Source organism: Pleuronectes platessa, chromosome 6, assembly GCF_947347685.1.
Source record: "Pleuronectes platessa chromosome 6, fPlePla1.1, whole genome shotgun sequence".
Taxonomy (NCBI): domain Eukaryota; kingdom Metazoa; phylum Chordata; class Actinopteri; order Pleuronectiformes; family Pleuronectidae; genus Pleuronectes; species Pleuronectes platessa.
In genome coordinates, this window is record NC_070631.1 from 16,782,830 (window position 1) to 16,805,295 (window position 22,466).

The following is a 22,466-nucleotide window of genomic DNA, read 5'->3' on the forward strand; positions in this document are numbered from 1 at the left end:
ATGGCTCAGATAATTGTGAAAATTGCCTTCAACCACCAACAGACGCCAGATTTCTGGGTTTAAAGACGTGATGTCTCTTTAAGAGGAAGGAAATTAAAGAGGGGAAGTGAAGCAAGGGGCTCCACTTCCTCGTAGCCCTCAAAATCAGAACATTGGTGCGCAATGGGCGAGTCTGCATCCATGCTGCAGCTCAACGACTCGATGGAGCAGGAGAGTCCCAGCGCTGCCATTCTCCACCCCGCGGAGACCAAAGAGGGGCTGGAGGTCGCCTTCACGCCGCCAGAGGCCGACCAGAGCCTGGGACACGGAGCCAGTGGCCTGTTGCCCCCTGATGCAGACACTGACACCTTTCATCGTGCACAACCCCACAGTGCAGGCGAAGGTGAAGGATTACTTCTTGTTCAGGGTGAGTTGCTCCATGGGCTCCCAGAGGCCCACTTATTTTAGAGATGTACATATGAGACACCTAATGCTTCTAGAGGTTGTTGAGATTATAATCTGTGTTTGTCTTTGTGTGTTTGTCTGTGGAGATGAAAATGGAACCGAACTCTAAACAGTGTGTTTAGAGTTCGGTTCCATTTTCAGTGTGCTGGACAGGGCTGGGGGCAAGGGCAGTTGGGCTGAATATATGGCCTTCACACAATTACTTTTATTAGCTTTATAAGCTTTATTCCCTTAGCTTTATTCATCATCACACATACATGAATGCACTTTGCTTATAAGAAACTGTGACCTACGCCTTAGAAAGGACTCCAGCAGCTGCCCCAGGTTCTGGAGGGCAGATAGGAAAGGCGTTGTTTTGTCTGGAAAATGGGCATGTATACACACACAGAACATACAGCCGATAAATGAGGAAAACAATATTCCTTACTCCAATGAACAACAACACCGACCCAGAAGGCCTCAGCCGAGTCAAGGCTTGTTTGTGAAACACAAAATCAAACTGTCAGGATGTGAAGATATGCCCAGCAACTGTCAGAGGAGGGGCGAACTGGGAGCGGCTCCTCATAATTTCCTGATTCCAGTGCCAAGAGGCTGGGACCACGTCCGTGCACCATCAAGGAATAACCAAGTCTAAACCAGGGCGACTCCCCCTCATTATTGACAAATCAAGTTCTACCTACTGTTATAAGTATTACAACCACCGCCCGTTCGGGATGACTCTTGATTGCCCTCTGCTGCTGGAGGGCCGGGGCTGTGCGTTGGGTGCCCATTGCTTTGCTGTACCTTTTCATACCTTGTCATTGCTTCTAAATACTTGTTGAACCAGACCGAGACCAGCTCTTCTCGTATTTGGTGACCCCGAAGCAAGTTTTGACCAGAAAGACCAGAGACCCAAAGGTCGAGGCCGCTCTGATCGATTCTCCACATACTCACAGGGAGCCAAACCAAAAGGTAAGCAGAAACCTGTTAAAACAAATTCTGCTTAGTTATATAGACATTGATATAGATCACATGTGTCAATCTCAAGGCCCGCGGGCCAAATGTGGCCCGCCACCTTGTTTTATGTGGCCCGCGAGAGCTGGTGCATTATTGTCTGAAAATAAGTTCACTGTATGCTGCTTAAAAGCGCACGTTGACCGTAAACTACATCTCCCACAATGCATTTCGACGCGCCCGTCAAGGAAACAGTCGCCCTGCAGTAACCCCGCTATGCGTTCAATACACCGGTGGAAAGGAGAAAGTTAACAAAACCCCAACATGTCCAAGAAGAGAAAGATTGATGCACAAGGAAGGCTGTTTCACGAACGATGGGAAAACGAATACCTGTTTGTACTTCAAGGTGAAAAACCGGTATGTCTTGTATGTTATGAGGCGGTGTCGGTCGTAAAAGAATATGATCTACGTCGGCATTTTGACACCAAACACGGAGCTCAGTATGCTAGATTCAGCCTCCAAGAAAAACAAGGAATAGCAGCAGAATTAAAAGGCAGACTGCAGTCGCAGCAGGATGTGTTCAGAAAAGCTACGGGCAAAAACGATGCAGCAGTGAAAGCCAGCTTTATCGTGGCCGAAGAAATAGCCCGAGCTTCAAAGTCTTTTTCAGAGGGTGCATTTTTGAAGCAGTGCATGCTGAAGGTGTGTGAGCAGGTGTGCCCCGACCAGATACAGACTTTTAAAAATGTCAGTTTGTCAAGAAACACCATCGTGGACCGAGTTAAGGAACTGGCAGGAAATCTCTCAACACAGCTGGCTGAAGAGACACGGAGCTGTCTAGCTTTTTCATTAGCTGTGGATGAAAGCACAGACAACGTGGATACAGCGCAGTTATCCATTTTTATTAGAGGAGTGAAGCCGGACCTCTCTGTCCTCGAAGAGCTGTTGGATGTAGCCGCCATGCATGGGACCACAACGGGTCGGGACATTTTTGAGGCAGTGGAGAAGTCCGTAAGTAAGCATAAATTGCCGTGGGAAAAGTTGGTGGGACTAACTACAGATGGAGCACCTGCGATGCGTGGAGGAAAATCAGGCTTGGTTGGACGAGTGAAGGAGAAATTGCAAGAAAGTAACTGTCACACGCCCCTGATAACCTATCACTGCATTATCCATCAAGAAGCTCTGTGTGGAAAGGTTCTGGAGCTGGATAATATAATGACCACGGTCATGAAAACAGTGAACTTTATTCGAGCGCGCGGCCTGAATCACCGGCAGTTCCAGCTGCTCTTGCAGGAGATGGGCTCGGAGCACGGAGATGTGCCGTACCACACAGAAGTAAGGTGGCTGAGCAGGAGCAAAGTCCTCAAACGATTTTTTGAGCTGAGGGAAGAAATTGGTTTTTTCATGCAGAGCAAAGGAAAACCGTTGCCTGAACTATCAGATCCAAACTGGCTGTGTGACTTTGCTATGTTGTGCGACATAACCGTGCATCTCGCTCATCTGAATGAGAAACTCCAGGGACGTAAACAAGTCATCACACAGATGTCCGACATGATCACAGCTTTCCAGCGAAAACTCGATCTATGGAAGTGTCAGGTGGAACAGGACAATCTCGCCCACTTTCCTGTTTGTCAAAGCATCTCAGCCTCCATTCCCGGTGCTTTTTCATGTTCTCGGTTGGCTACCAAACTGAACCGGTTAATGTGTGAGTTTGATCTGCGCTTCTCTGACTTTAAAGCGCAGCAATCTGGTTTTGACATTTTTACAAATCCTTTCACCACCGACGTCTGTAGTGCACCCCATCACCTTCAGATGGAGTTAATTGAGCTTCAAAGTGACAGTGGCCTGAGAGCAAAGTTCCAGGATTCTGCAATCGAGGACTTTTACCGTCTCCTGCCCCCTGGTTTGATGCCACAGCTCCGACTTCATGCTGCTCGTGTTCTGTCCATGTTTGGGAGCACCTATCTGTGCGAACAGATGTTTTCAATAATGAATGTAAACAAGACCAAGCACAGATCACGCATCACCGATGACAACCTGCACGCTGTTTTGCGGATTGCCTCAGCACAAGACCTAAAACCAGACATTGACACCCTGACCAACGGAAAACGGTGCCAGACATCCGGCCAGAAAAAATAGGTAAGCATTTTCAAAAATCCTTTTTTTCCTTTTCCTTTTATTTAATAAATGCGTTGTATTTACTAAGAACAGTAGAATATGTGTACAAATGAATGATTGTGCTTGCATTTTCTTTTTGTGTCTTTTATTTCCAGAACATGATGATCAAGATGAATGAGGATGTGTGAGATGGCGTCTCAGGATGAGGAGGGATCTACTTGTATGTTCAAGGACAGGCAGCATTTTGTTTTGAAAAATGCTGCTTCTTTCATATGTTGGTTGTGCCATAGTCCTACCCCCCTTTGACTTGAATACATAATAAATACAGAAACAGTTATCTAACAATATAATAAGTTGTAGTTTCATTTATTTTAAATTCCATTGCATTTTGTTTTCATACTGTTAATGTGGCCCTTCGAGGCGAACCATTATGCTGATGTGGCCCTTGGTGAAAATGAGTTTGACACCCCTGATATAGATTGTGAGTGTGCGGAGAGGAGAAAGGAGGTAAAATAATAAGTCCTGTGTTTTTGGGAAGCAATGAAAGTGTACAGCAAAGCAATGTGAAATCAAGGGAAGGAACAAAGGTTGTAAAAGTTGTAACAGAAAATAAGTCTAAATATATGAGAGGTTTGGGACCCTGTCTTGGCGTAACAGAAACAAGCTAAAACGCGAATGAACCCTTAAAACTAAATCAGACTGGAGGAAAGACAGACGACTCAAGCAATAGTTTGCATCCGTGCAACCTAATTTGGAATTAGGGCGTGATACTTGAGGAAGAGGCGGCCTGCAATGATGAGTGAGGAGCTTCAGTAGCCAGACAAACCGTTGAATCGGGCACAAATTAAAAAACGGCAAGACCTTAAGAATTCTGTTACAAATAAAGGCTAGGAGAAGTTTGGTGGTTAAATATAATGTTTTAAGAGGTCGGAATGTGTGGATATTACTAAGTTTCCTATTTGCTCCTCAGGATAGCGTTTTGGAGATTGATTGAAGTCTTGAGGTAACTAATACTTAAAAATTTAAATTCTTTACATAGGTTGTTGAAAAACGTAATGATTTGGATGATGGAACTGATCTGAGTAGTCCCAATATGAACTTCATGAGAAGTAACTATGGTGGCACAGCACTAAGTCTGATACAAGTGTGAATGAAAGAATGTGTGTGGAAACGAGAGAGAAGGAATAAAAAAAATGTAATTAGCATCCACCATCTGGTGATGGATAAGACTAAGTACAATTAAAAACATCAAATTAAAACACAAATCCACCTAATTATATTATTATCATCATTCTTTCAAAAGCAAATAAATATCACAGACAAAGACTCACACACTTCCCTACACAGTGTGCTTCCTCCGCTGCTGCTATAGCTTCTTGCACTGGTTGATCACGCACTACGACACCTGACGCCTACGCCCATGTGTTAATCCCTTCAATAAACAGATGGACATGAACGATGATCCCTACACATGCTAATAGAGTCTCTGACACACAACACAGGCGTCACCCACACTTGTGTACTCTCACCCTGACTCTTGTGCCTCTACACAAACCACTCGACGTTCCGTATGCAAATAGCAACCAAGGTCAATACCCTCAGGAAGTAGCCTTAGCAAGTGGTTTGGGGCTTTGACGACAATCTCCTCCTCAACACAAGTAAAACGAAAGACGTAATTATAGATTTATTGCCCACAACCCCCAATACACATCACTGGAGAAACCATGATCACAGGCTTGTCCATTCCTCAGCACCAATACTAGCAATACGCTTGAATGGGACATCAATACTCACCAGGATCTTCTATAAAACCCACAAATAGCAGCAGAACATATTCAATAAATCATCCAAGATTACTGACACCCACCTGTCATCAGTGGAATCACTCAAGATGCACGATCACAAAGAAACAAACTCTGACCCCTCTCACCACCTCTTCCAGCTGCGGACCCCTCTAGGAGGCGCTAAAGGTCCCTGCGCACCAAAACATCCCTATTTAAAAACAGTTCTCCAACTCATGTAATTCTTCTCTTTCTTATTCCTCATCATAAAGAGTAAAAGGTTGTCTCATCTGCTTTACATGACACACGTGTTTAAGTGCCAATGACAGCATGAGTTAAGATGACCTGAAGAGCTTCAAGTGCCACCACCACGCCTATAATGCGTGACAATGCATGACTTTTGTGCATCTCATGTGCGTGATGTGGTGTGGGTCCATCTGCAGGCGCGGTGTTAAATCTCAGAGAGAACAGCATTGACTCTTTTTGACTCAACAGCAGGTGTCTGTGAGTTTGTTTATTCTGGTAAATATTGTCTGCTGTGCTCGTCATCGTTCTTGTGTTCAAAGTGACGCTGCCTGTATTTGCTCTCACTGACTCATGCTCACACACCAGGCTGCACAAGCACACCTCCGTCCTGTGTATGACGTATATGATTCTCATACACGTCCATCAGGAGTTATTCCACGTCCACCCCTTCAGGTGTTACTCCAGAGAAAGGCCTTGTTGTCCAGCACACTGGCGAGTTTATGGTTGAAGGGCTGGTGAAATTCCCTGAGGAGGATCCTGGTGGCAGGAAGCATCGGACCCAGGTTCCTGTCCGCTGCCCGCCGAGTGTTGGACATGGTCTGTTTGGTCACTACTGCCTCCACCTGCTCAGACAGAGGATCTGCGGGGACACAAGCAGATGTCTGACGACTTGAAAAGGTAACAGAGGTGAAAGGTTAAGGAAGAAACAACCAATCAAGAAGCCAGGATGACACAGTACATGCTCTTTTTTCCAAACATGTACAATTAAATCAACACACAGTGCGCAAGTCAGATGAGCTTTTTAGTTACGCACCTACATTCAGGAAGTCAAAAACGTTCCTGATTGTCACTTTGATAGTGGCTGCGTAGTGTTCCAGTCGAAGAACCAGAATCTGCTCCCGATGGAAAACTGTCAGCCAGTCCAGTAAGAAGACGACGTACATCCCCAAATTCAGTCTCACCTGGGGGAAGGATAAAGAGAAGACAGCATCTTTCCATTAGGTCTTGAAATCAGTTTGTCAAAGTCAAAAGCAGATGTACAGGTGGTGGAAAATATGTTCTATACAGGCAGATGTGCTGCACAACTGTATTTTTGTGTCTTTGTGTTTTGTGTCTAATTGTTCTTCCATGGTTTTATTTCATTACATTTTATTTGTATTACGCTTTTTTATCAATATAGGATTATCTTGTCTTTATTCAACAGATCTACAGGTTTAATACAGATTCACAAATAAGCTGAAAACTTTGGCAAATTGCTTTAATGTGCACAGATGATTTGATTGTACTTAGACTCAGAAGAGTAAAAGACACAGCTGCACATACACTATACATCCACGAGGAGGCGCCACAGCACAACACCTCCTGCTGGAACTACTCCAGTGACACCAGCTTTAACAAATACTCAAACCCTCCCTCTTCATCTCGTGCATAACTGAAAAGAATCTCAGCCTGTTTTTCTGAATGTTTCTTCGCTAGATTTGAGATTGATAATGTTTTCTTTTTGATTCCAGTGGTTTCAGGCTGAGGCGATTGCAGCTTTTATTGTAGTAAATCTCCCAGGATAACTGTGCTGTCACCTACATCTGGTGATTAGAGGTGACCAGCAGACAGAGCTCATAACTCAGGGAGTTGCTGAGGGAGCACTCGCTGCCTGATAGGAAATAAACCAAAGGGTCTGAAGTGACTCCGGGAAGAGAGCTGGTGATATTTTTCCTGCGCCGAGTGGAAAGCACATTAATGCAGTTGCATCACTTTATGAACACTTGCAGAACAGGTAGAAATGGTTGAATTGGAAATAAGGTTTTTGTTGTTTGGTATAATTTAATATAATTATTATTATCAAAGTGGTGCAGTGTCCGTTCAGTTGGATGTTTATCTTGGGCTGTGTTGATGCTCCATAAGATACTTTAAATTATTCCTTGTCATAAGTGAGTCCTCCTCAAACAGTTCAACAATACACTGTCAATTTTGTATTGTCTATGTGCAGAGCTTTTTATAAACAGTTTATGTTTCAGAGTGATGTCAAAAAACATTCAACCAATCTGGTGTATCTGCATGAGGTCACTGTTTTTCATGAAATGAAACTGAATTAGCTTTATTACTATGAATGCTGTTGCCATGATGGAGATCAGCCGTGAATGTCAGTGTCAGACCGATATGGTGAAATAAAAATGATCAAACTATCAAAATGTCACCTTTATTTAAATGTTTTCTATATATCTTGAATATCTCAAGTCCGAATCGCAACAAACTCCACACTGCACTTCCTAAGGAAATCTACAATAGACTTGACAAGTGTGAAGCTTATTAGATGAATGGTTCCCAGGATGTGCCTTCAACATACAGAGAGACAGACAGACGTTTTAGTAGATAAACTGGTAATCAGCCAGTTAACAGAGAAAACGTCATGTCAGCTTACCGGCATGGCGTTAGAGAGGCTGGTGTCGTAGGCGCAGTAACGCATTGTCCTCTCAGACAGGCAAGAGTGAAACAACTGCACGGACTCCACGACCTTCAGATGGAAGTCGTCTGCCGACTTGTTGCCCACCGTAAAGTACAGGTAGTCAGAATAAAGCCTGGGAACACAGTGCAACAGACGTGGAGGCCAGTTGGAACTACAAAGTGACATTTTGCTGGATGTACAATATGAGCTCTGATTTAAAACAAATACGTTCTGAAAAAATGATAAATTACTGGAAAAGCACTTGAGGAAGCAACGGAAAATAGTTTCATCACAGACACATCACATCTGTATCTACGAAGGCAGATGTGAAGATGGATTTCTCTGCACTACCTCTCCACTGGATCTCTGAGCATGACAATGATTTTTGCAGCGGGCTGGAAGGCGTGGATGAAGTCCTGGGCCAGGAACGGAGGCTCGGCATTCTCCCCGCCTTCGTGGAGGTTGCTCCAGGCTTGGTTGTCCCACATAGTTGATGCACTGGCTTCACCTGTCCAGACATTGAATGTCCTGTCACTTCATATAAAATGCAGCCAGGTGAAGCAGACTTTCAGACATAACGTGGCAAAGTCTAGCAGAATTTCAGGAGTTACGCAAAAATCTTTCTGTTGACAAAACAAAGATCAAAGATACAAAATCACTTCAGAAAACCGAGCTAATATCAAAAATCTGTCTTCAAAAGATCAATTCAACAAGCCATCAATGTCATTTCTTCATATCCGAGGTTCATGGGTTTCTGTGAACTTTTACAATTGTACGACAGAATGTCCAGAATAATGTGAATGGTATTTCCCTCTGGCTTCTCAACAAAGGACACACAGCAGTGCGTCTGAGGTCAGAGACAAAATGAGCGACATTAAAAGAACAGGAGACAAAGGAGACCTGTGTTTTGAATCATCGTCTCAATCCAATTTTCTTCTCGGTTCAAAAGTACTCGGAAAGAAAAGAGTAAATGAAAACTACAAAGGTAATAGATTCTTCCATCTAAAGCACAAAGGATGTTGAAAAATAAAAACTCTCTCTCACACACACACACACACACACACACACACACACACAAGCCCACACACACAGACACAAACACAAACACTTTGACATGTGTTCACCTGTTATGAGCTGGAGCGCGCTGCGGTCTCCAGATAGATTTCCATTGATTCCTGCTTGGATGTTAACAGCTGCCAAGTCAAACAGATCCAGGTAGTCCTGCACAGGAAAACTTTCCAAGAAGCCATCTTTGGAATGGATATAACCTGCACACAGAGGTGCAACAACATTCAAACACTTTGAAATTGAAGAATTTGACTTTAAATCTGTGTCTTTTCTTTTATTTGTTTGGCTTTTCTCTGTCTCTAAAAGACAAGATAATGTTTGAGTCATCAGCTGGCCTAATGATAAAGTCTCAGCCACGTCCCGATGACTTACCGAAGCGTTTCCTGGTCCACCAGTGTGGCTCCTTAATGGTGTTGAACCTGACCTCCGGATGCAGCCGCAGTCTCTGAAACAAGTCGGTCGTGCCACACTTGGGTTGGCCGATGATGTAGAAGTACGGCAAGCAGCGCAGACGAAACACTTCGCCGTCCCGGTGGTACAAGTGTCGGTGGAAGTCGATCTTCAGTTGCTCGCACACAGTCTTGAAGCCCTTCGAGCGCAGTGTGAAGAGGTTCCTCCTGTAGGGATCAGTGCCGAGGTCGCCTGAGAACTCCTCGTACCAGCACGGGCTCTTGATGCTCGGCAGGAAATGGCGAGGAATTACAGAGAACAACTGCAGAGACAAAAAAACAACTAAATTAGCATCAAAGAGCAAAGAAAACATACCAGGAGCATACATCAGGGCTTTGATAAATGATGATATGCAGAAAGGTATATGTTTAATTTGTCAATCACGTGAGACTTATTCCTACTAAAACTAGAAAATGCATCTCGAGCTGCAATTTTCCGTCCCAACACGTCCAACCCTCCCAGACAAACCTAACGGAGCATGGATTTCACGTAGATCCATTTCTGAGTTTTGTTTCCAAACCCAACCCTAGCCCGGTGCTTTCCCCAGTTACAGCCATGTGCAGCGTAGCAAATCAATTATATAGCCCAGCCACCGTGACCGAACCTCATTTCAATTTTTTGTCCAAACCCGGCCTGAACCATCGGATACCAGGTTGGGTGTGTAAGGTATATGTTTATTTTGTTGTTTATTTGTCAGCTGGATTAGGCAAAACGGATTTCCAAAAACCTTTGTGAACAGGTGAGGTGGGTCCAGGACTTTTTGTTTACTTTCTTTAACATTGCGAGGGTGTTTTTCATCATTTCCACTGATTTCCAAGGGAATCGTTCATGGATCGTGACGGAATAAAATCCGACACGATGAGGGAACTGACATTTTGTGCCGCACACACACACAAACCACTATTTGGAAGTCAACCTACTGACTCACTTGTGTTTCATCCTCTACAATTGTGATGAAGGCGCAATCGCTGATGTCCTCTCAACAAACACTGCAAAATGATTAAGGACGACGTGGATCATTATGATGAGAACATGCGCTAAATGCAGGAGAATAGCACGTAGCACACAACCTGATATTTACTTCAAGACCCCGGTTCTAAGAACACAGAGTGTAAGCAGCACTTCGGACAGACTCAACAAACACTGGTAATTATGAGTTTCAACAAACAGTCATTTGCTGCAGGGCTGATCGGAAAGTGTTTGTTGTTTGTCTCCTACAACTCACATTTGTCCACCAAAAATAAAGCAATCACAGTGGTCACTTATTACGTTTTTCCATTGGAGAAAACATGGCATCATTGCAGTCTGGCCCTATAATATAAAGGCCTTTATCATGGTTGGTCTAAATGTGTCAGAGCGTTTTTCCACACACTTACAGAGGCCTCGGTTTCAATGACGTCCTTTTCGTCAGGCACCTTCCTTGGTGAGTATTCCAATTTGAAGCTGATGATCTTCACCAGCAATTTCATGTCTATTAATGTATTTTCAGACCAATCTTTTTCTGATGTGCCGGTCGGGACGAGCACAGGTCCGAGCTGAAAGGGTGAGGGGGTGAACAGAAGTCCCGTCTTTTCCCAGGGCAGGATATAGGAGGCCATGACGAGAAAAGTCAGTGCCAGGCCCAGGAGGAAACTGAGCAGTCGGACTTTGGAGACGCTCCGCGACAACAGGGGAGTCCACTTGATGTCCGGATTTTCAGGCTGGTTTGTGTGCCTGAAGTCCAAAAAAGTCCTGACGGGCGTTCTCCCATATTTCTGATGCGTGGGCGAGCTGAGGAGCATCCAACTCTGCTCCGTGTGGGGGTCGCTCCCATATTTGCATTCTGATTGTGACATAATGACATCGAAGAGCAGGAGCCAGGGAATTTGAAAGTTGAAGCTTCACCTGCAGGAGGCTGTGGGTCAGTCCATCACAGTTTTTAATCTGCAGGTCTTCATGTCTTACTGTCCAGTCTTTGGCAACGCCTCCTGTAAATCACAAGCAGTTGTTAAAACACGTTGCACGGTTTCTTTTCAGTTTCACCAAAAATGCGGCAGTGTTTCTTTCTGTCATATCCCATAATTCCTAAAAAAAAGTGGTATGAATATGTCTAATAGTGGGGTATTTAAGGAAGCTTTACTCCCCTCTGCAGCATCAGTGTGTGAATTTATGACCATACTCCCTTCTATAGCGTGAGCCACGTCTAAAATGTCTGAGGTCAGCTGCAGAGTGTGTGTGGTCTGCTGGAGGGAGAACCCCTGCTTTACGATGAGGGCTATATAGCACACGTCAAGACTCTACAGAGAGACGTTCAAGGTCAGAATAATAGTTGCTCTGTAATTCAAAACTAAAAATACGCAATAATTCACTGTGAGCTACGGGCCTGCTGAGAGCTCTATTTTCTCAACCTGAAAATATTATTTTCAAGATCAGGGTTTTTCACACTGGGAACCAGTATGAGGTATTGATGCAGGTGGACACCAAGTGTGGCAAGTGCGAGCAGGGTGTTTTCTCTCCCCGCCACATGAATAATAAGAAACTAGTGTTGTTATTTTGAGCGTACCGTGCCGGAAAATTGCAGATATCAAAGTGTAAAAATCATTTGGATATATTTCCTCAGCCAGAGATGTATTTACATTTTCTTTGGCTGCCGAGTTGGTAAAATGCAACAATCCCACCGGACCAGGAAATGAAATCCGGCACCAGTTCCAGCAAACTTCATGCAGCGTTCTCTATTTTTGCAGTGATTTTTTATTCTGACTCCGCAACAGGGGGCTGTTACAAAAACATTATGTGCAATATGTTCACACTTACTGTACTTGACTGAGATGCAACTTCAGAGTTTAGAGATGAACTCATTCACAGCACTGAGGACACTGAAAGTCACTAAACCAGTTCTATCAATTATACGTGATCACTGTTAGAAAACGAGAATCATTCATCGATCTTTGAAGTTACTGCTGTAGCTGTTTTTATGAACAAATTTATTGTTGTGAACTAAACGTGTTGTCAAATCGTCTTTTGTATTCACTAACTGTTTTTAATGACATGCATTTGAAGTGAGAAAGAGAATGAACCGATTCACTTAATTTATTTCGTTGAAGTTTCATTGTAAAACCAATACGGTGTCACTACCACTAGATGAACGTCTTTAATGTTCAAACATCACTTTGTCAGACAAGCATCACCTCTTTTTAGTCTGACAAAATTTGTGTTTGTTGATGAAGAGTCTGATGAGGTTGCATTAGGAGAAGGATAGATATTTTTTTGGGTCGACACAGACTCAATAAAAAAAATCCAGAACAGCCTCTGCTGCTTTGATTTTTTTAGCTTCTCGTGAGTGAGTCCCTCATGGCTGTGCAGTAATAAATCACTTCAGTGTCCCTTCAAGATCATGTCATGGAATGCTCAACCAATGCTCACCACCTTCATCACTGTCTCACCACTGCAACAATGTCATGAAAATGCAGGTTACTCAAGCAGAGTCTCCATGAGTGCGGACAAAACAATAAATGTGTGCACATATGGCTTGAAAAGTCCAAAAGAAAGCACTCACACCCTCTCAGGTTTCTAAATGGGACAGCTGAGCCCTTGTAGATTAATCGGGAATGAACGGAAGTATATCTGTGAGTCTGCATTGGGCAAAGAACGTGTTTCTGACCCTGTAATGGGGCCTCATGTAATGAAATATAATGACACAACTGTCTAATTACAATAGTATAGTAATCATTCTAGTTGATGCTGCTGATACCAACTGCTACCTGTTGTTAATTTCTCCATGTTTTGATGTTGTTTGGATAATTTATTTTTAATAAAGGTTAAAGCCCTTTCTATCCGTGTCACAAATTGTATTCACGTGGCTGCTTTTTTGTCTCTTCCATCCAGGTAATAGTTTTATTCTCTGTTCTTCAAAACTATTAATCTAATATTCCCATTATAGCTTTACGTCTGGTTAGATCAAAATGTCAAACGCGCAGGAGAAGAGAGAGATTTGGAAATGTGACAGAATATAAAGAGGACAGTGAGCGTCAAGGGTAAAGCGTAGAGTGAAGAAAGAAAAGCAGCAGAGATGAGAAAACAGTGTGAGAACGAGCAGTAAAGAGCCTCTAACCTCTGAAGTCTGCAGAATCGATCCATGGTGGGAAGGGGACAGCAGGTAGGTTTGACCGAGGTGAAAATCCTGTTGACTCAAAATAAAAAACTTCTGATTACCATCGCATTGAAGCATTTGTTGTCGACTGATCTGGTATCACAGCCTGAATGGGATATTACTGATGATTTTAATGCATTGGCAGAGCTCACTAAATATAAGACATACAGTTTATGTATAAAATATACTTTACTACTGTGTATATGTTAGGTTTTTTTTCTTTCTCCTATGCAGCTACTGTACTGGAAACATCTTTATCATCTTCATGCTGTTTACTCTATATTCTCCAAGACACCAGCTGTTGGACTGACCTCTCTATAATGAAGAGAATAGTTTAGAAACACAGATCTTGTGACTGGAATTGGCAAAAAAGAGAATTCAACACTCAAGACTTTTTGTGACATTACATACATATAAGATGAAAAAGAAAAAGATACAATCTGTGATTCGTTTTAGTTTGTCCATGTCATACAGAAAACTACAGGCTTCCATTCTTGATGTTCTGCAGTGATGCTGGACACACATTCTATCCCAAACCTTGGACCATATCAAGATATTACAAAACTTTCTGGCTCAATTTTCTGTTGCTTTGGAAATCCAAACACCCAAGGGTATTACTTCTAATATTTTCAGGGAGTCCATGACCTTTCTCTATCATTCTGAGACGTACCATTTGTTAAAGAGAGGTCAGAAATTAAAGGTCAGGCTGCAAAATAGTCTGAAGAGCATATCTTTGGTCCCAGGGGATTTTTTTTCTTCCACTTTTGACACGGCTTATCCCTCTTGTTCCATCTGCAGCTCAATATCAACTATGCTTGAGATATGGCATAAACTAAAGTGCAGATTTCAATGAAATAAAGGCTCAATGAGGAAAACCATTTTATTTCGACAACTGCAGTTCTTCTAGTATAAGCCATAAGGTTAAGCTCTTAGAACAAATTTAAAGACTTTTAAATCCCACTCCTCTCTTTTTGCTGTCAGGTCAAACCACGTTTTTTCAACACAACCTTTCATTGATCTGAACAGGGAGCGAAAGGTTGTGCATGAGTCATTAGGATTCATCATCTGAGAACTATGAACATTTGTACTAACTTTTGTGCTGCTTCAAGGGGTCATTGTTGAGAACTGTTTACTTGTTGGTTGTGTTAGTGGAAAAGTCAAGAGCTCACCAAATTCATGAGAAATGAATGAGGACGTTTAGTATCTGTTTAATATCATGATAATCCATCTGGCAGTTGATACGTTTCACTCTGAAACACTGATGTCAATTGGCCCTAAAAGTAAAATCCAATCATCACAAAAGTCAGTGGGCTTTATACTGTAGAAGACTAAAACATATTTACAGAATTGCAAGATAATCAAACCAGTAAATGTTGAAATATTTCAGTCTGTATCCAAATCGCTAAAATGACCACAGCTATGTGTTTATGGATAGAATTAATTGTGGGTTAATGTTCTTCCCTCTGCCACAGTCTCTTTCTTAAAGCCTCACATGGGGCACCACTTCTACGCAGCTTTCATTATGATGTCTCAAACATAACTGTAATTTGCAGAATTTGCAACTTTAAATAAGTTTTGTTTTGTTTGAGATTGTTGACCGAAGTCTTCACAGCCTGTCCAGAGGCCACTGAACCTCACAGATGCTGTAGTGAATTACGTTGTTTACTATAACAACAATATGTTGAGCTGTGACTAAAGGTCCATCATATCAGCAGCTTGTGGCTGTTATAGAGACAAACCACACAGCTCATTATTTCGTTTTAATTAGACCACAGCTGCACAGATCCCACAGCTGCGTGTTGAATTTGGAAATTCAACCTTTTGCTCTGGTGATGAATTGAAATGAAACAACTGCTTCTGTCAAACTACAGGCCAGTGTCTTGGTCCTTTTATCTGCTTCCACTGAGACGTATTTCTTATTTAATTAGATAGAAGACATGACTTTTATGCATCTGCTTGATTGTGTAGGTAAAACATTACACAAATACACATTACTGCACACTTGATGTACTACGTGCTATCAAAGCCAGACTCACTGCCCCCCCTGACCCGCATCCTCTCATTCATCCCCCACTGTCTACCCTTTGTGACAAGATGAAGCCAATCAGCCTCTGCTGCAAAGACACCAACTAAACAGAGAAATGAAAATCAAGGCTCCCTGCAGAGCACTTCACAGTCAAAATGCCACAAGCCATATGCAGATGCACATGCTGCCCTGTAAAGAATCAACATCATGACGTCATGAAATAGAGCTTGAAACAAATGTGACACAATGAGAGGATTCACCATGACCACAAAATCTGTTTTAAGAGCCAGTGCTCAGTATGCACACACATTCTCGCTCTCCTGAAACATGTTTTAATCGTGTCTTCATGTTTATAACTGTGTAAACACATTCTGACTGTGTACAGTACACTCTGTGACCGAAACTTGACGGAATGCAGGGGGGAATGGCAGGCACCAGGGAAACCAGTGTCACAAAAGGAAATAAGACAGCTTCCCTGTTGATTGGGGAGTCAAACAAAGATTGATGGGATGCCAGACTACAGAAATAATAAAACTCTCTTCATGTGGAGGAATCCATCGTTATTTGAAGGACAGAAAACAAAAAATATATACTCTTAGTTATGTTTTCGCTCTTTCTCTGGTTCTTTTCTTGGACAGATTAGGGATGAAATCTTGGCAGGAAATGGGAGAACTCCTTGAGAACACAAATAGAATATCTGAGGAAACAGATTTCACCCGTCTCATCAGGCTGGACTAGTCCTCCCTTTCCTTTCCCACAGCGGGTTAATTCAATGTCAGCTCAGAGAGCGATCGCCTTCACCAGAGTCTGACTCCTTAATCTGTAAAATAAGCAGGCTGTTGAAGTCATGGTACAGTCTAAACATAACAGATGTGTGCTAAGAAAAGCACCAGAAATATTAAACCTCTTGTTTAACAGTGGTGTCTGTCACAGGTCACCGCACTCCAACTGCACATCTGGAGCACAGACGTGGTCCTCGGTTAAATCGTACATTCGTAAATGCATGTCAGTGTATATTTTTGCATGCATATGTGTTTTTTTATAGCAACGGGTTGTTTGCATTAGCAGCTCTTTAAAACCGATGTGACATTAATGAGAAGCGGAAAACATCTGAAGCCTTTGTCCTTGTGTTTAATGAGTGGGAGGGATAAGAAATGTGTGGGTGTGAAGACAGGAGGGGGATCTGAAGTCAGCCGGGGTGTGCAGTGCTGCTCTGTCATTTAAAGGGTGATTCCATTTGTTTCTATTGCTTAGGTTGAGTTTTGGACATTTATATCTACATACTTAATTCAAGTTTGATATAATTGGTTGTCTTTGTGTTTTCATTTAATGTACTGGTAATTAATTTGATGGTAAAACTGTAAAATATCAAGCCTTGATTACATTGTTTGCCATTTGGGGTTGATAATGAAATCTTAGGAATCATTGATACTATTAAAATGATATATATATTAGATAGAGGTATTGAATGTCTGCTTATACATCACTATCAGAAATGTGGATATGTACAAAATTCTAAAGGACAATGACTCATAGTTCCTCCTCTGCCTGATCACATTCTTCCAGTTAATCAGTCAAATGAATGAAGATTCAATGTTTTCCTTGAACCCGACACGTGTATCTGCATCAGTCATGTCCATGATGCCTCTGACTGAATATGTTGATGAAAAATCATTCACTGACAGAAACTGTCAGCGCGGGATAACTGCCACTGCTTCGAATTATGGGTGGAGACCTGTGACTGTGGATCTGGTTTGGCACACAAAGGGTTTCTCCACAACAAGTAGCAGCTTGACGTACTCGAAGGATTTCTCTTTCTTTGAACCAAATCATGTTAACGCTTTCAGCTCATCTAAAGGTTTAAACGGTAAAAGTAATAAGTTCTTACTTGTAAAGAAACATTACTCTGAATGTTAAACCTTTAATTGGACTGTAATTACTATGTGTCAGGAACATGATAAAAATACCTCATGATTCAGTTGCGACTTCTGTGCCTACGTTTGACTTGGAGCTCTGCCTGATCCCAAATTAAAACGTTTTAATAGATTAGAGAAAATACTCATCTTGGATGTACTTCAGGGTAAAGCAGCACATATGCAGCTAATTAAAGTGTTATTTTTCATCTTTAGCAGCCAGTCTGCTCGGTATGAAACTCACATTCCCATATGATTGTGGTCAAATCGAGATTAAAACTCATATAGAAATTAAATCCTCATAAAGTCACATGGAGATAGCATCGTTTCTTTGCTTCCACAAACCAAAATGATGGGCGCTATTACTGGGCTAATGTGGCTCATTCGCACTGATGGATGGTACTACTTCTCTTTGGCATCTGACGGCAGATGGTTGGGATGATGATGCTTCTCACAGGTTTGAAATTATCTCAAGATTTCAATGCAAATTCATTTTTAAAAGTACATTTGCATGTGCTAACCCGGAGTGTCTATCAGGTGAACGTGAATGCTTGTGAAGACAACTGATTTGATAAGAAGAAAATGGAAGAACCTAGCAAGCAACATTTTGAATTGAATTTATTCATGAAAAGGCGATTATTTCCTTGGCCTCAGAGAGAAACTGTTTTGAGGTGAAATCTTTGAAAAGAAAACTTAAAGTGATCGAATAATAAAATTGTGTAACTTTAGAAAAACCTTATTTTCTCCAGTAATTAGTAAAAATGGCCTGAGCATTCATGGACATAGAAGGGTAAACATTTACTTTAAACTACAGAGTTCAAACAAAACATCATTGGGTGGAAAAGAAAAAGCCAACCGGGTCAAATTCCGCTGCAAAGCATCATCCATCCGGAGAATTACTCAACAGCTTCGAGCACAACAACATGAGAGTAAAAGACGCAGATAAAAGTTTGAAGACATTGAGCAGTCTTCGCTAAAACGGATTTCAAGCTGGGAAATAACGCAGAGCTCATCTTGCATTTCCGCGGCTTGTTGTCATCGCAGGTTTAAAGATTACCAACCCTTGAAAACACTTAAGTATCGTGCAATACTCCCACATTCCTAGAGCTCTGTGTTACAGAATCCTTTTCTTCCATTTGTGGTGGAACCCCAGAGTCCAGTCTAAACAATCTGATATGGTACAGCTCTCTCGCTCTCTCCTCTCATACCTTTAGCATTACCTAACCCCTTCTCGAACAGAGGCCCGCGCCAAAAGAAGCACATCTCAGCAGCTCCAGACATTTGTTTCCACAAACTCGTGAGGGCAATCTAAAACCCTGCTGCCCACCAGTGCAGGGCTGGGCGCAGTCAGCCTGACAGAGGGATTGTCCTTGGTGTGCGCCGAGTTATGCAGCGTGGAGAGAGGGTGCTACTACTTACAAACTGCCTCTCATCAGCAATAGAAAATAATTTAGCAGCTTCACAAGAGTCAGGTTTGAGTTTGAGCTGCAGCCCAGTTATTGGACCAGAATGGGAAAAGCAGGGGGAGGAAAAATGGACTGAAATGTCAGACGGACACAGCAGATGCACAACAAACGCCTCGCACATCCACAGATCTCAGCCCTGTCTTCAAACCGATCCTCTGCACCGAGCTGGAGAAAGAACACACAAATCACTTCATGGCTTGTTCGCAAGGGCGGGGGGGTGTTCATGAAGAGAAGCCATTTAGGGATAAAGGCGGTAATTATAAGTCCTGGCGGAAAAATCTCACATCCATGGTCAGATGTTTACGGGGAACTCTCTGGTTTGTTAATGTTACAATAAACAGAATAATAATTACGAGATAAGACAATGGGAGCGTGTGTACAAAAGTTTACAGCAGTTTATCTTCGCTGCCTCGCGTCTGTGGTTCAGTCTCTGGTGGAGTCTCTCTACCCCCCCAGAGACATGACACTGAGACACTCTGCAGCTGTTCAGAAGATTCACCCAGGAGGATGTTACTGTTCAGCAATGCAAGGACATAAACACACATGTGCTCAGAGGGAATTTATAGCTTATTATTACCATTAATAAATATGTTTATAGTATTGTTCTTTTAAATTGAATCTAGTGAATTTTATTGTTTAACTTTATAATCCACTAGTTTGGTTAAAGTGTAACTATTCTATACATATTCTTAAATTCGTTTGTGTTTTTTATTGTTTACCAGTTTATTACTTTACTGGTGTCTGCTTTTGGGGACTTCATCATTTTTTACTTATTTTTATATTGTTTATTTATTAATCTTTCCAATGTAATAGTTTAGTTAAGGTTAACTGTTCACTATATAAACTCTGCTCACACTGGATATATTCTGTTTAGAGGTGAAGGGACTCTCCCTCAGCCCCCCCACCTCCACACAGGTGAATTAATAACAAAACACTACATGAGGACAACGCACTTTTGTATAATAACGCACGTCCAGCTGAATAACACCGAGCAAACGTATTTGTTTATACCTTACACCTTAATGAAAACAGATCTACTCACGCTGGAGCTGCGTCGTCTCGTTCCACGAGTGTCTCCTGCGCTGTGGAGCCGGAGCAGCTCACACCAGCATGCCCGGTGTCCGCTGCGTGGAACGAGTTAACCCACCGGTGACAGTGAAAGTATCCTCAGCGCGAACACGGCTCCTTCTGACCGAACACCGGCTGGAGCTGTGTCGACGACATGTGTGACTTTCCGGAGTCTCCATCTGACTGAGCCGCAGCCTCCCCCGCTCACAGAGGGGAGCGAGGGGATGGAGGGGAGGGGAGGTGCGCGCGTGGAGCAGGAAACACGAACAGTATTAATACATCTTGTTTACATCACAGCCACCAAATGCTCTTGGCTTATTGATCAGGTTTATCATGAATGTTGCTTTAAAATCCTTCCAATAGACGCATGTTACTTCTGTCAACTCTGATCTATACCCTAGATTATTACATGTCATCCTCTTGATGGAAACATACCACATTGAGTTAAAGAGGCGAGTAGAGGAATAAGAGAAGAACTCTCCCCTCAGGGAATAGACCATCAACACTAAGATGTTTCCTCAACAGCACTTACTGCAGAACCATTCAAATCACTAAATGGCTCCTCAATCCTACATCAGCACTTTACAAAGCAATAAGCACCACTGGATTTTCTTGTAGTTTGTGTTTTAGTGTAGTTTTGATCACCGGACATCCTATTTGATTTGCACTAGTTTTTACTTTATTCTGGATTTATTCAGGATTTAACCTCCACATATGTTTTTATGGCTTGGGGGTTATGTGTTTTGTTTCTTTTCTTGTTATGTGTCATGAGTGTTGTTCGTTGTGGCCGTACTGAGTCAAATTCTAAATAACAGAATTTTTTAAACCTAAATATTTTAAGACAACTTCAACCTTGAATTTGAGTAAAAGTTGAACCAACTAATTATTGTTGATCTGGTCATTTATCTTTCATAATTATTAAAAACCTAACATTTTGAGCTCTAAGTACAAAGAATTTCAGTGTCACTGTTCACCAGAGTAACGCTGTATTCCACATGTATATGGACTCTTCTACTGACCCCTCATATAGTATAGAGTTTACAGTAGGTTCAAAGTCCTAATATGTAACTTTATTAAAAATGTATGACTTAGCATGGACACAAAGCCCCTGAAGAAATGCTCAGAAGACCCTGTTTTTGCATTTATGACCTGAACTCTGGTCAGAACTTACAGTTTCATGGTTCAGTCCCAGGTGGAAACATTTTTTTAAAGTGTCAAATTAATTCAACATTCTTTGTTCACTACAAGTATTATTACAAGTTAGCAGTTTCAAGTTTGAGTTTTTTGGTTGATTTATTGTTAGAAAACTCTTTTTAAGACCAAAGTCTGAAGCACAATTCCCCACTGAGCTCATGAAGCTGCCAAGAAATCAGCAACATACATTCACTCCATTGACTCTAAATGATCCGTTTTATGTGATTTGGCTGCATCACAGTGGTTTCATTTTCATAGAGAGAGACGACTCTTTGAATAAGTTTCACTCGAGCTTCGAAATAATAACCATAATATCATTTTATCTTTTTGGATGCTCACCATTTGTCCAGTTAAGGCATTGAAGCAAAACACTGAGCTGTTTGAAGAATAGATGTCTTCAAGGCTACAGTGACCTACTTTTCTTGTAGGCTGTCTTTCTAACTTTTAATAACTTCAATAGGTATTTTATTCTTGTGACAGAAAAGCTGATGTTTCTGTAAACAACATTGTGCCATCAGGGACAATTCCAGTGCACCAAAGGTGATTTGTGGTCTGAACGTTCTGTTGAAGTAATGGGATTTTTTTTATTTCTCGTCATTAGCTGTCATGCATGACTCACTCTCTGTGAGTGGGAGTCAGCGTGGATGTTTCTCAATGGTACGTTAGGCCTGATGATAAAAACACAAGTTGTGCTGAAATGAAACTGAGCTGCAGGTCTGACAGTGGTGTTGGTAACTTTGTTTGTGAAATACAAAACCACATCTGGTTTGGCAACTCTCAGGATTCTGACAGAAACAAATCATCTTATCAGAAACGGGGCAAGGATATTTTCAGTGTAGTAATTGTCCCACGTCCTGGCTCATTTACTTTTCTCGGAAACATGTTTTCTTCAGAGGAAGAATGAATTTGATATTATTGGTCAGAGCTGAACATGTGCCATGTAGATCTCAAGTCTAGCTGAACAATCCCAGACAGTGCAGAGCAACGTAACACCAATCTTAATCTCGATAAGACATTAGTGTTACTCGCGATTATATGTTACTCACCACAGTCTTTATTTAGTTTTATCTATGACTGAATGCAACATGACAACAGGTTTGCACTTGAACCCAGGATATGTGTCACCCAGTTGCTGGTAACTGCTGTTCGTCGATGTCGCAAAATGCTTGGAACAAATGGCTACAGGG

General features: G+C 42.1%; 3 protein-coding genes across 5 annotated transcripts in view; 1 reads left to right on the forward strand and 2 right to left on the reverse strand.

The window, feature by feature from the left end:
• The window catches only part of LOC128442908 (complement C1q-like protein 2), a 112,001-nt gene that overhangs the window by 57,644 nt on the left and 31,891 nt on the right, over window positions 1-22,466 (reverse strand). The window lies entirely within an intron of this gene.
• Window positions 644-20,260, reverse strand: LOC128442905 (carbohydrate sulfotransferase 15). Of its 3 annotated transcripts, none has more exons than XM_053425531.1 (9): window positions 20,060-20,260; window positions 13,574-13,642; window positions 10,860-11,450; window positions 9,406-9,745; window positions 9,090-9,233; window positions 8,317-8,473; window positions 7,942-8,098; window positions 6,337-6,484; window positions 644-6,162 (listed from the first exon to the last, which is right to left on the reverse strand). In XM_053425531.1, exons 3-9 carry the CDS (start codon window positions 11,316-11,318, stop codon window positions 5,972-5,974), a joined length of 1,596 nt encoding a protein of 531 aa, XP_053281506.1. In that variant the 5' UTR covers window positions 11,319-11,450; window positions 13,574-13,642; window positions 20,060-20,260; the 3' UTR covers window positions 644-5,971. The 3 variants fall into 3 exon arrangements, with proteins under 3 accessions (XP_053281506.1, XP_053281507.1, XP_053281508.1); XM_053425532.1 differs by having other exon boundaries at window positions 13,574-13,649; XM_053425533.1 differs by lacking the exon at window positions 13,574-13,642.
• On the forward strand, window positions 1,459-3,681 carry LOC128442904 (general transcription factor II-I repeat domain-containing protein 2). Its single transcript, XM_053425530.1, has 2 exons — window positions 1,459-3,516; window positions 3,651-3,681. The coding sequence occupies exon 1, from the start codon at window positions 1,702-1,704 to the stop codon at window positions 3,514-3,516; it is 1,815 nt and encodes a 604-aa protein (XP_053281505.1). The 5' UTR covers window positions 1,459-1,701; the 3' UTR covers window positions 3,651-3,681.

Bases quoted from the DNA above. Each gene is read 5' to 3' on its own strand.
- LOC128442904 (XM_053425530.1), top strand. From the start codon at position 1,702: ATGTCCAAGAAGAGAAAGATTGATGCACAAGGAAGGCTGTTTCACGAA.
- LOC128442905 (XM_053425533.1), bottom strand. From the start codon at position 11,318: ATGTCACAATCAGAATGCAAATATGGGAGCGACCCCCACACGGAGCAG. The intron at 8,474-9,089 runs GTGAACACATGT...ATGTCTGGACAG, and splicing joins CGCGCTCCAGCTCATAACAG to GTGAAGCCAGTGCATCAACT. The intron at 8,099-8,316 runs GTAGTGCAGAGA...CTGTGTTCCCAG, and splicing joins CTCAGAGATCCAGTGGAGAG to GCTTTATTCTGACTACCTGT.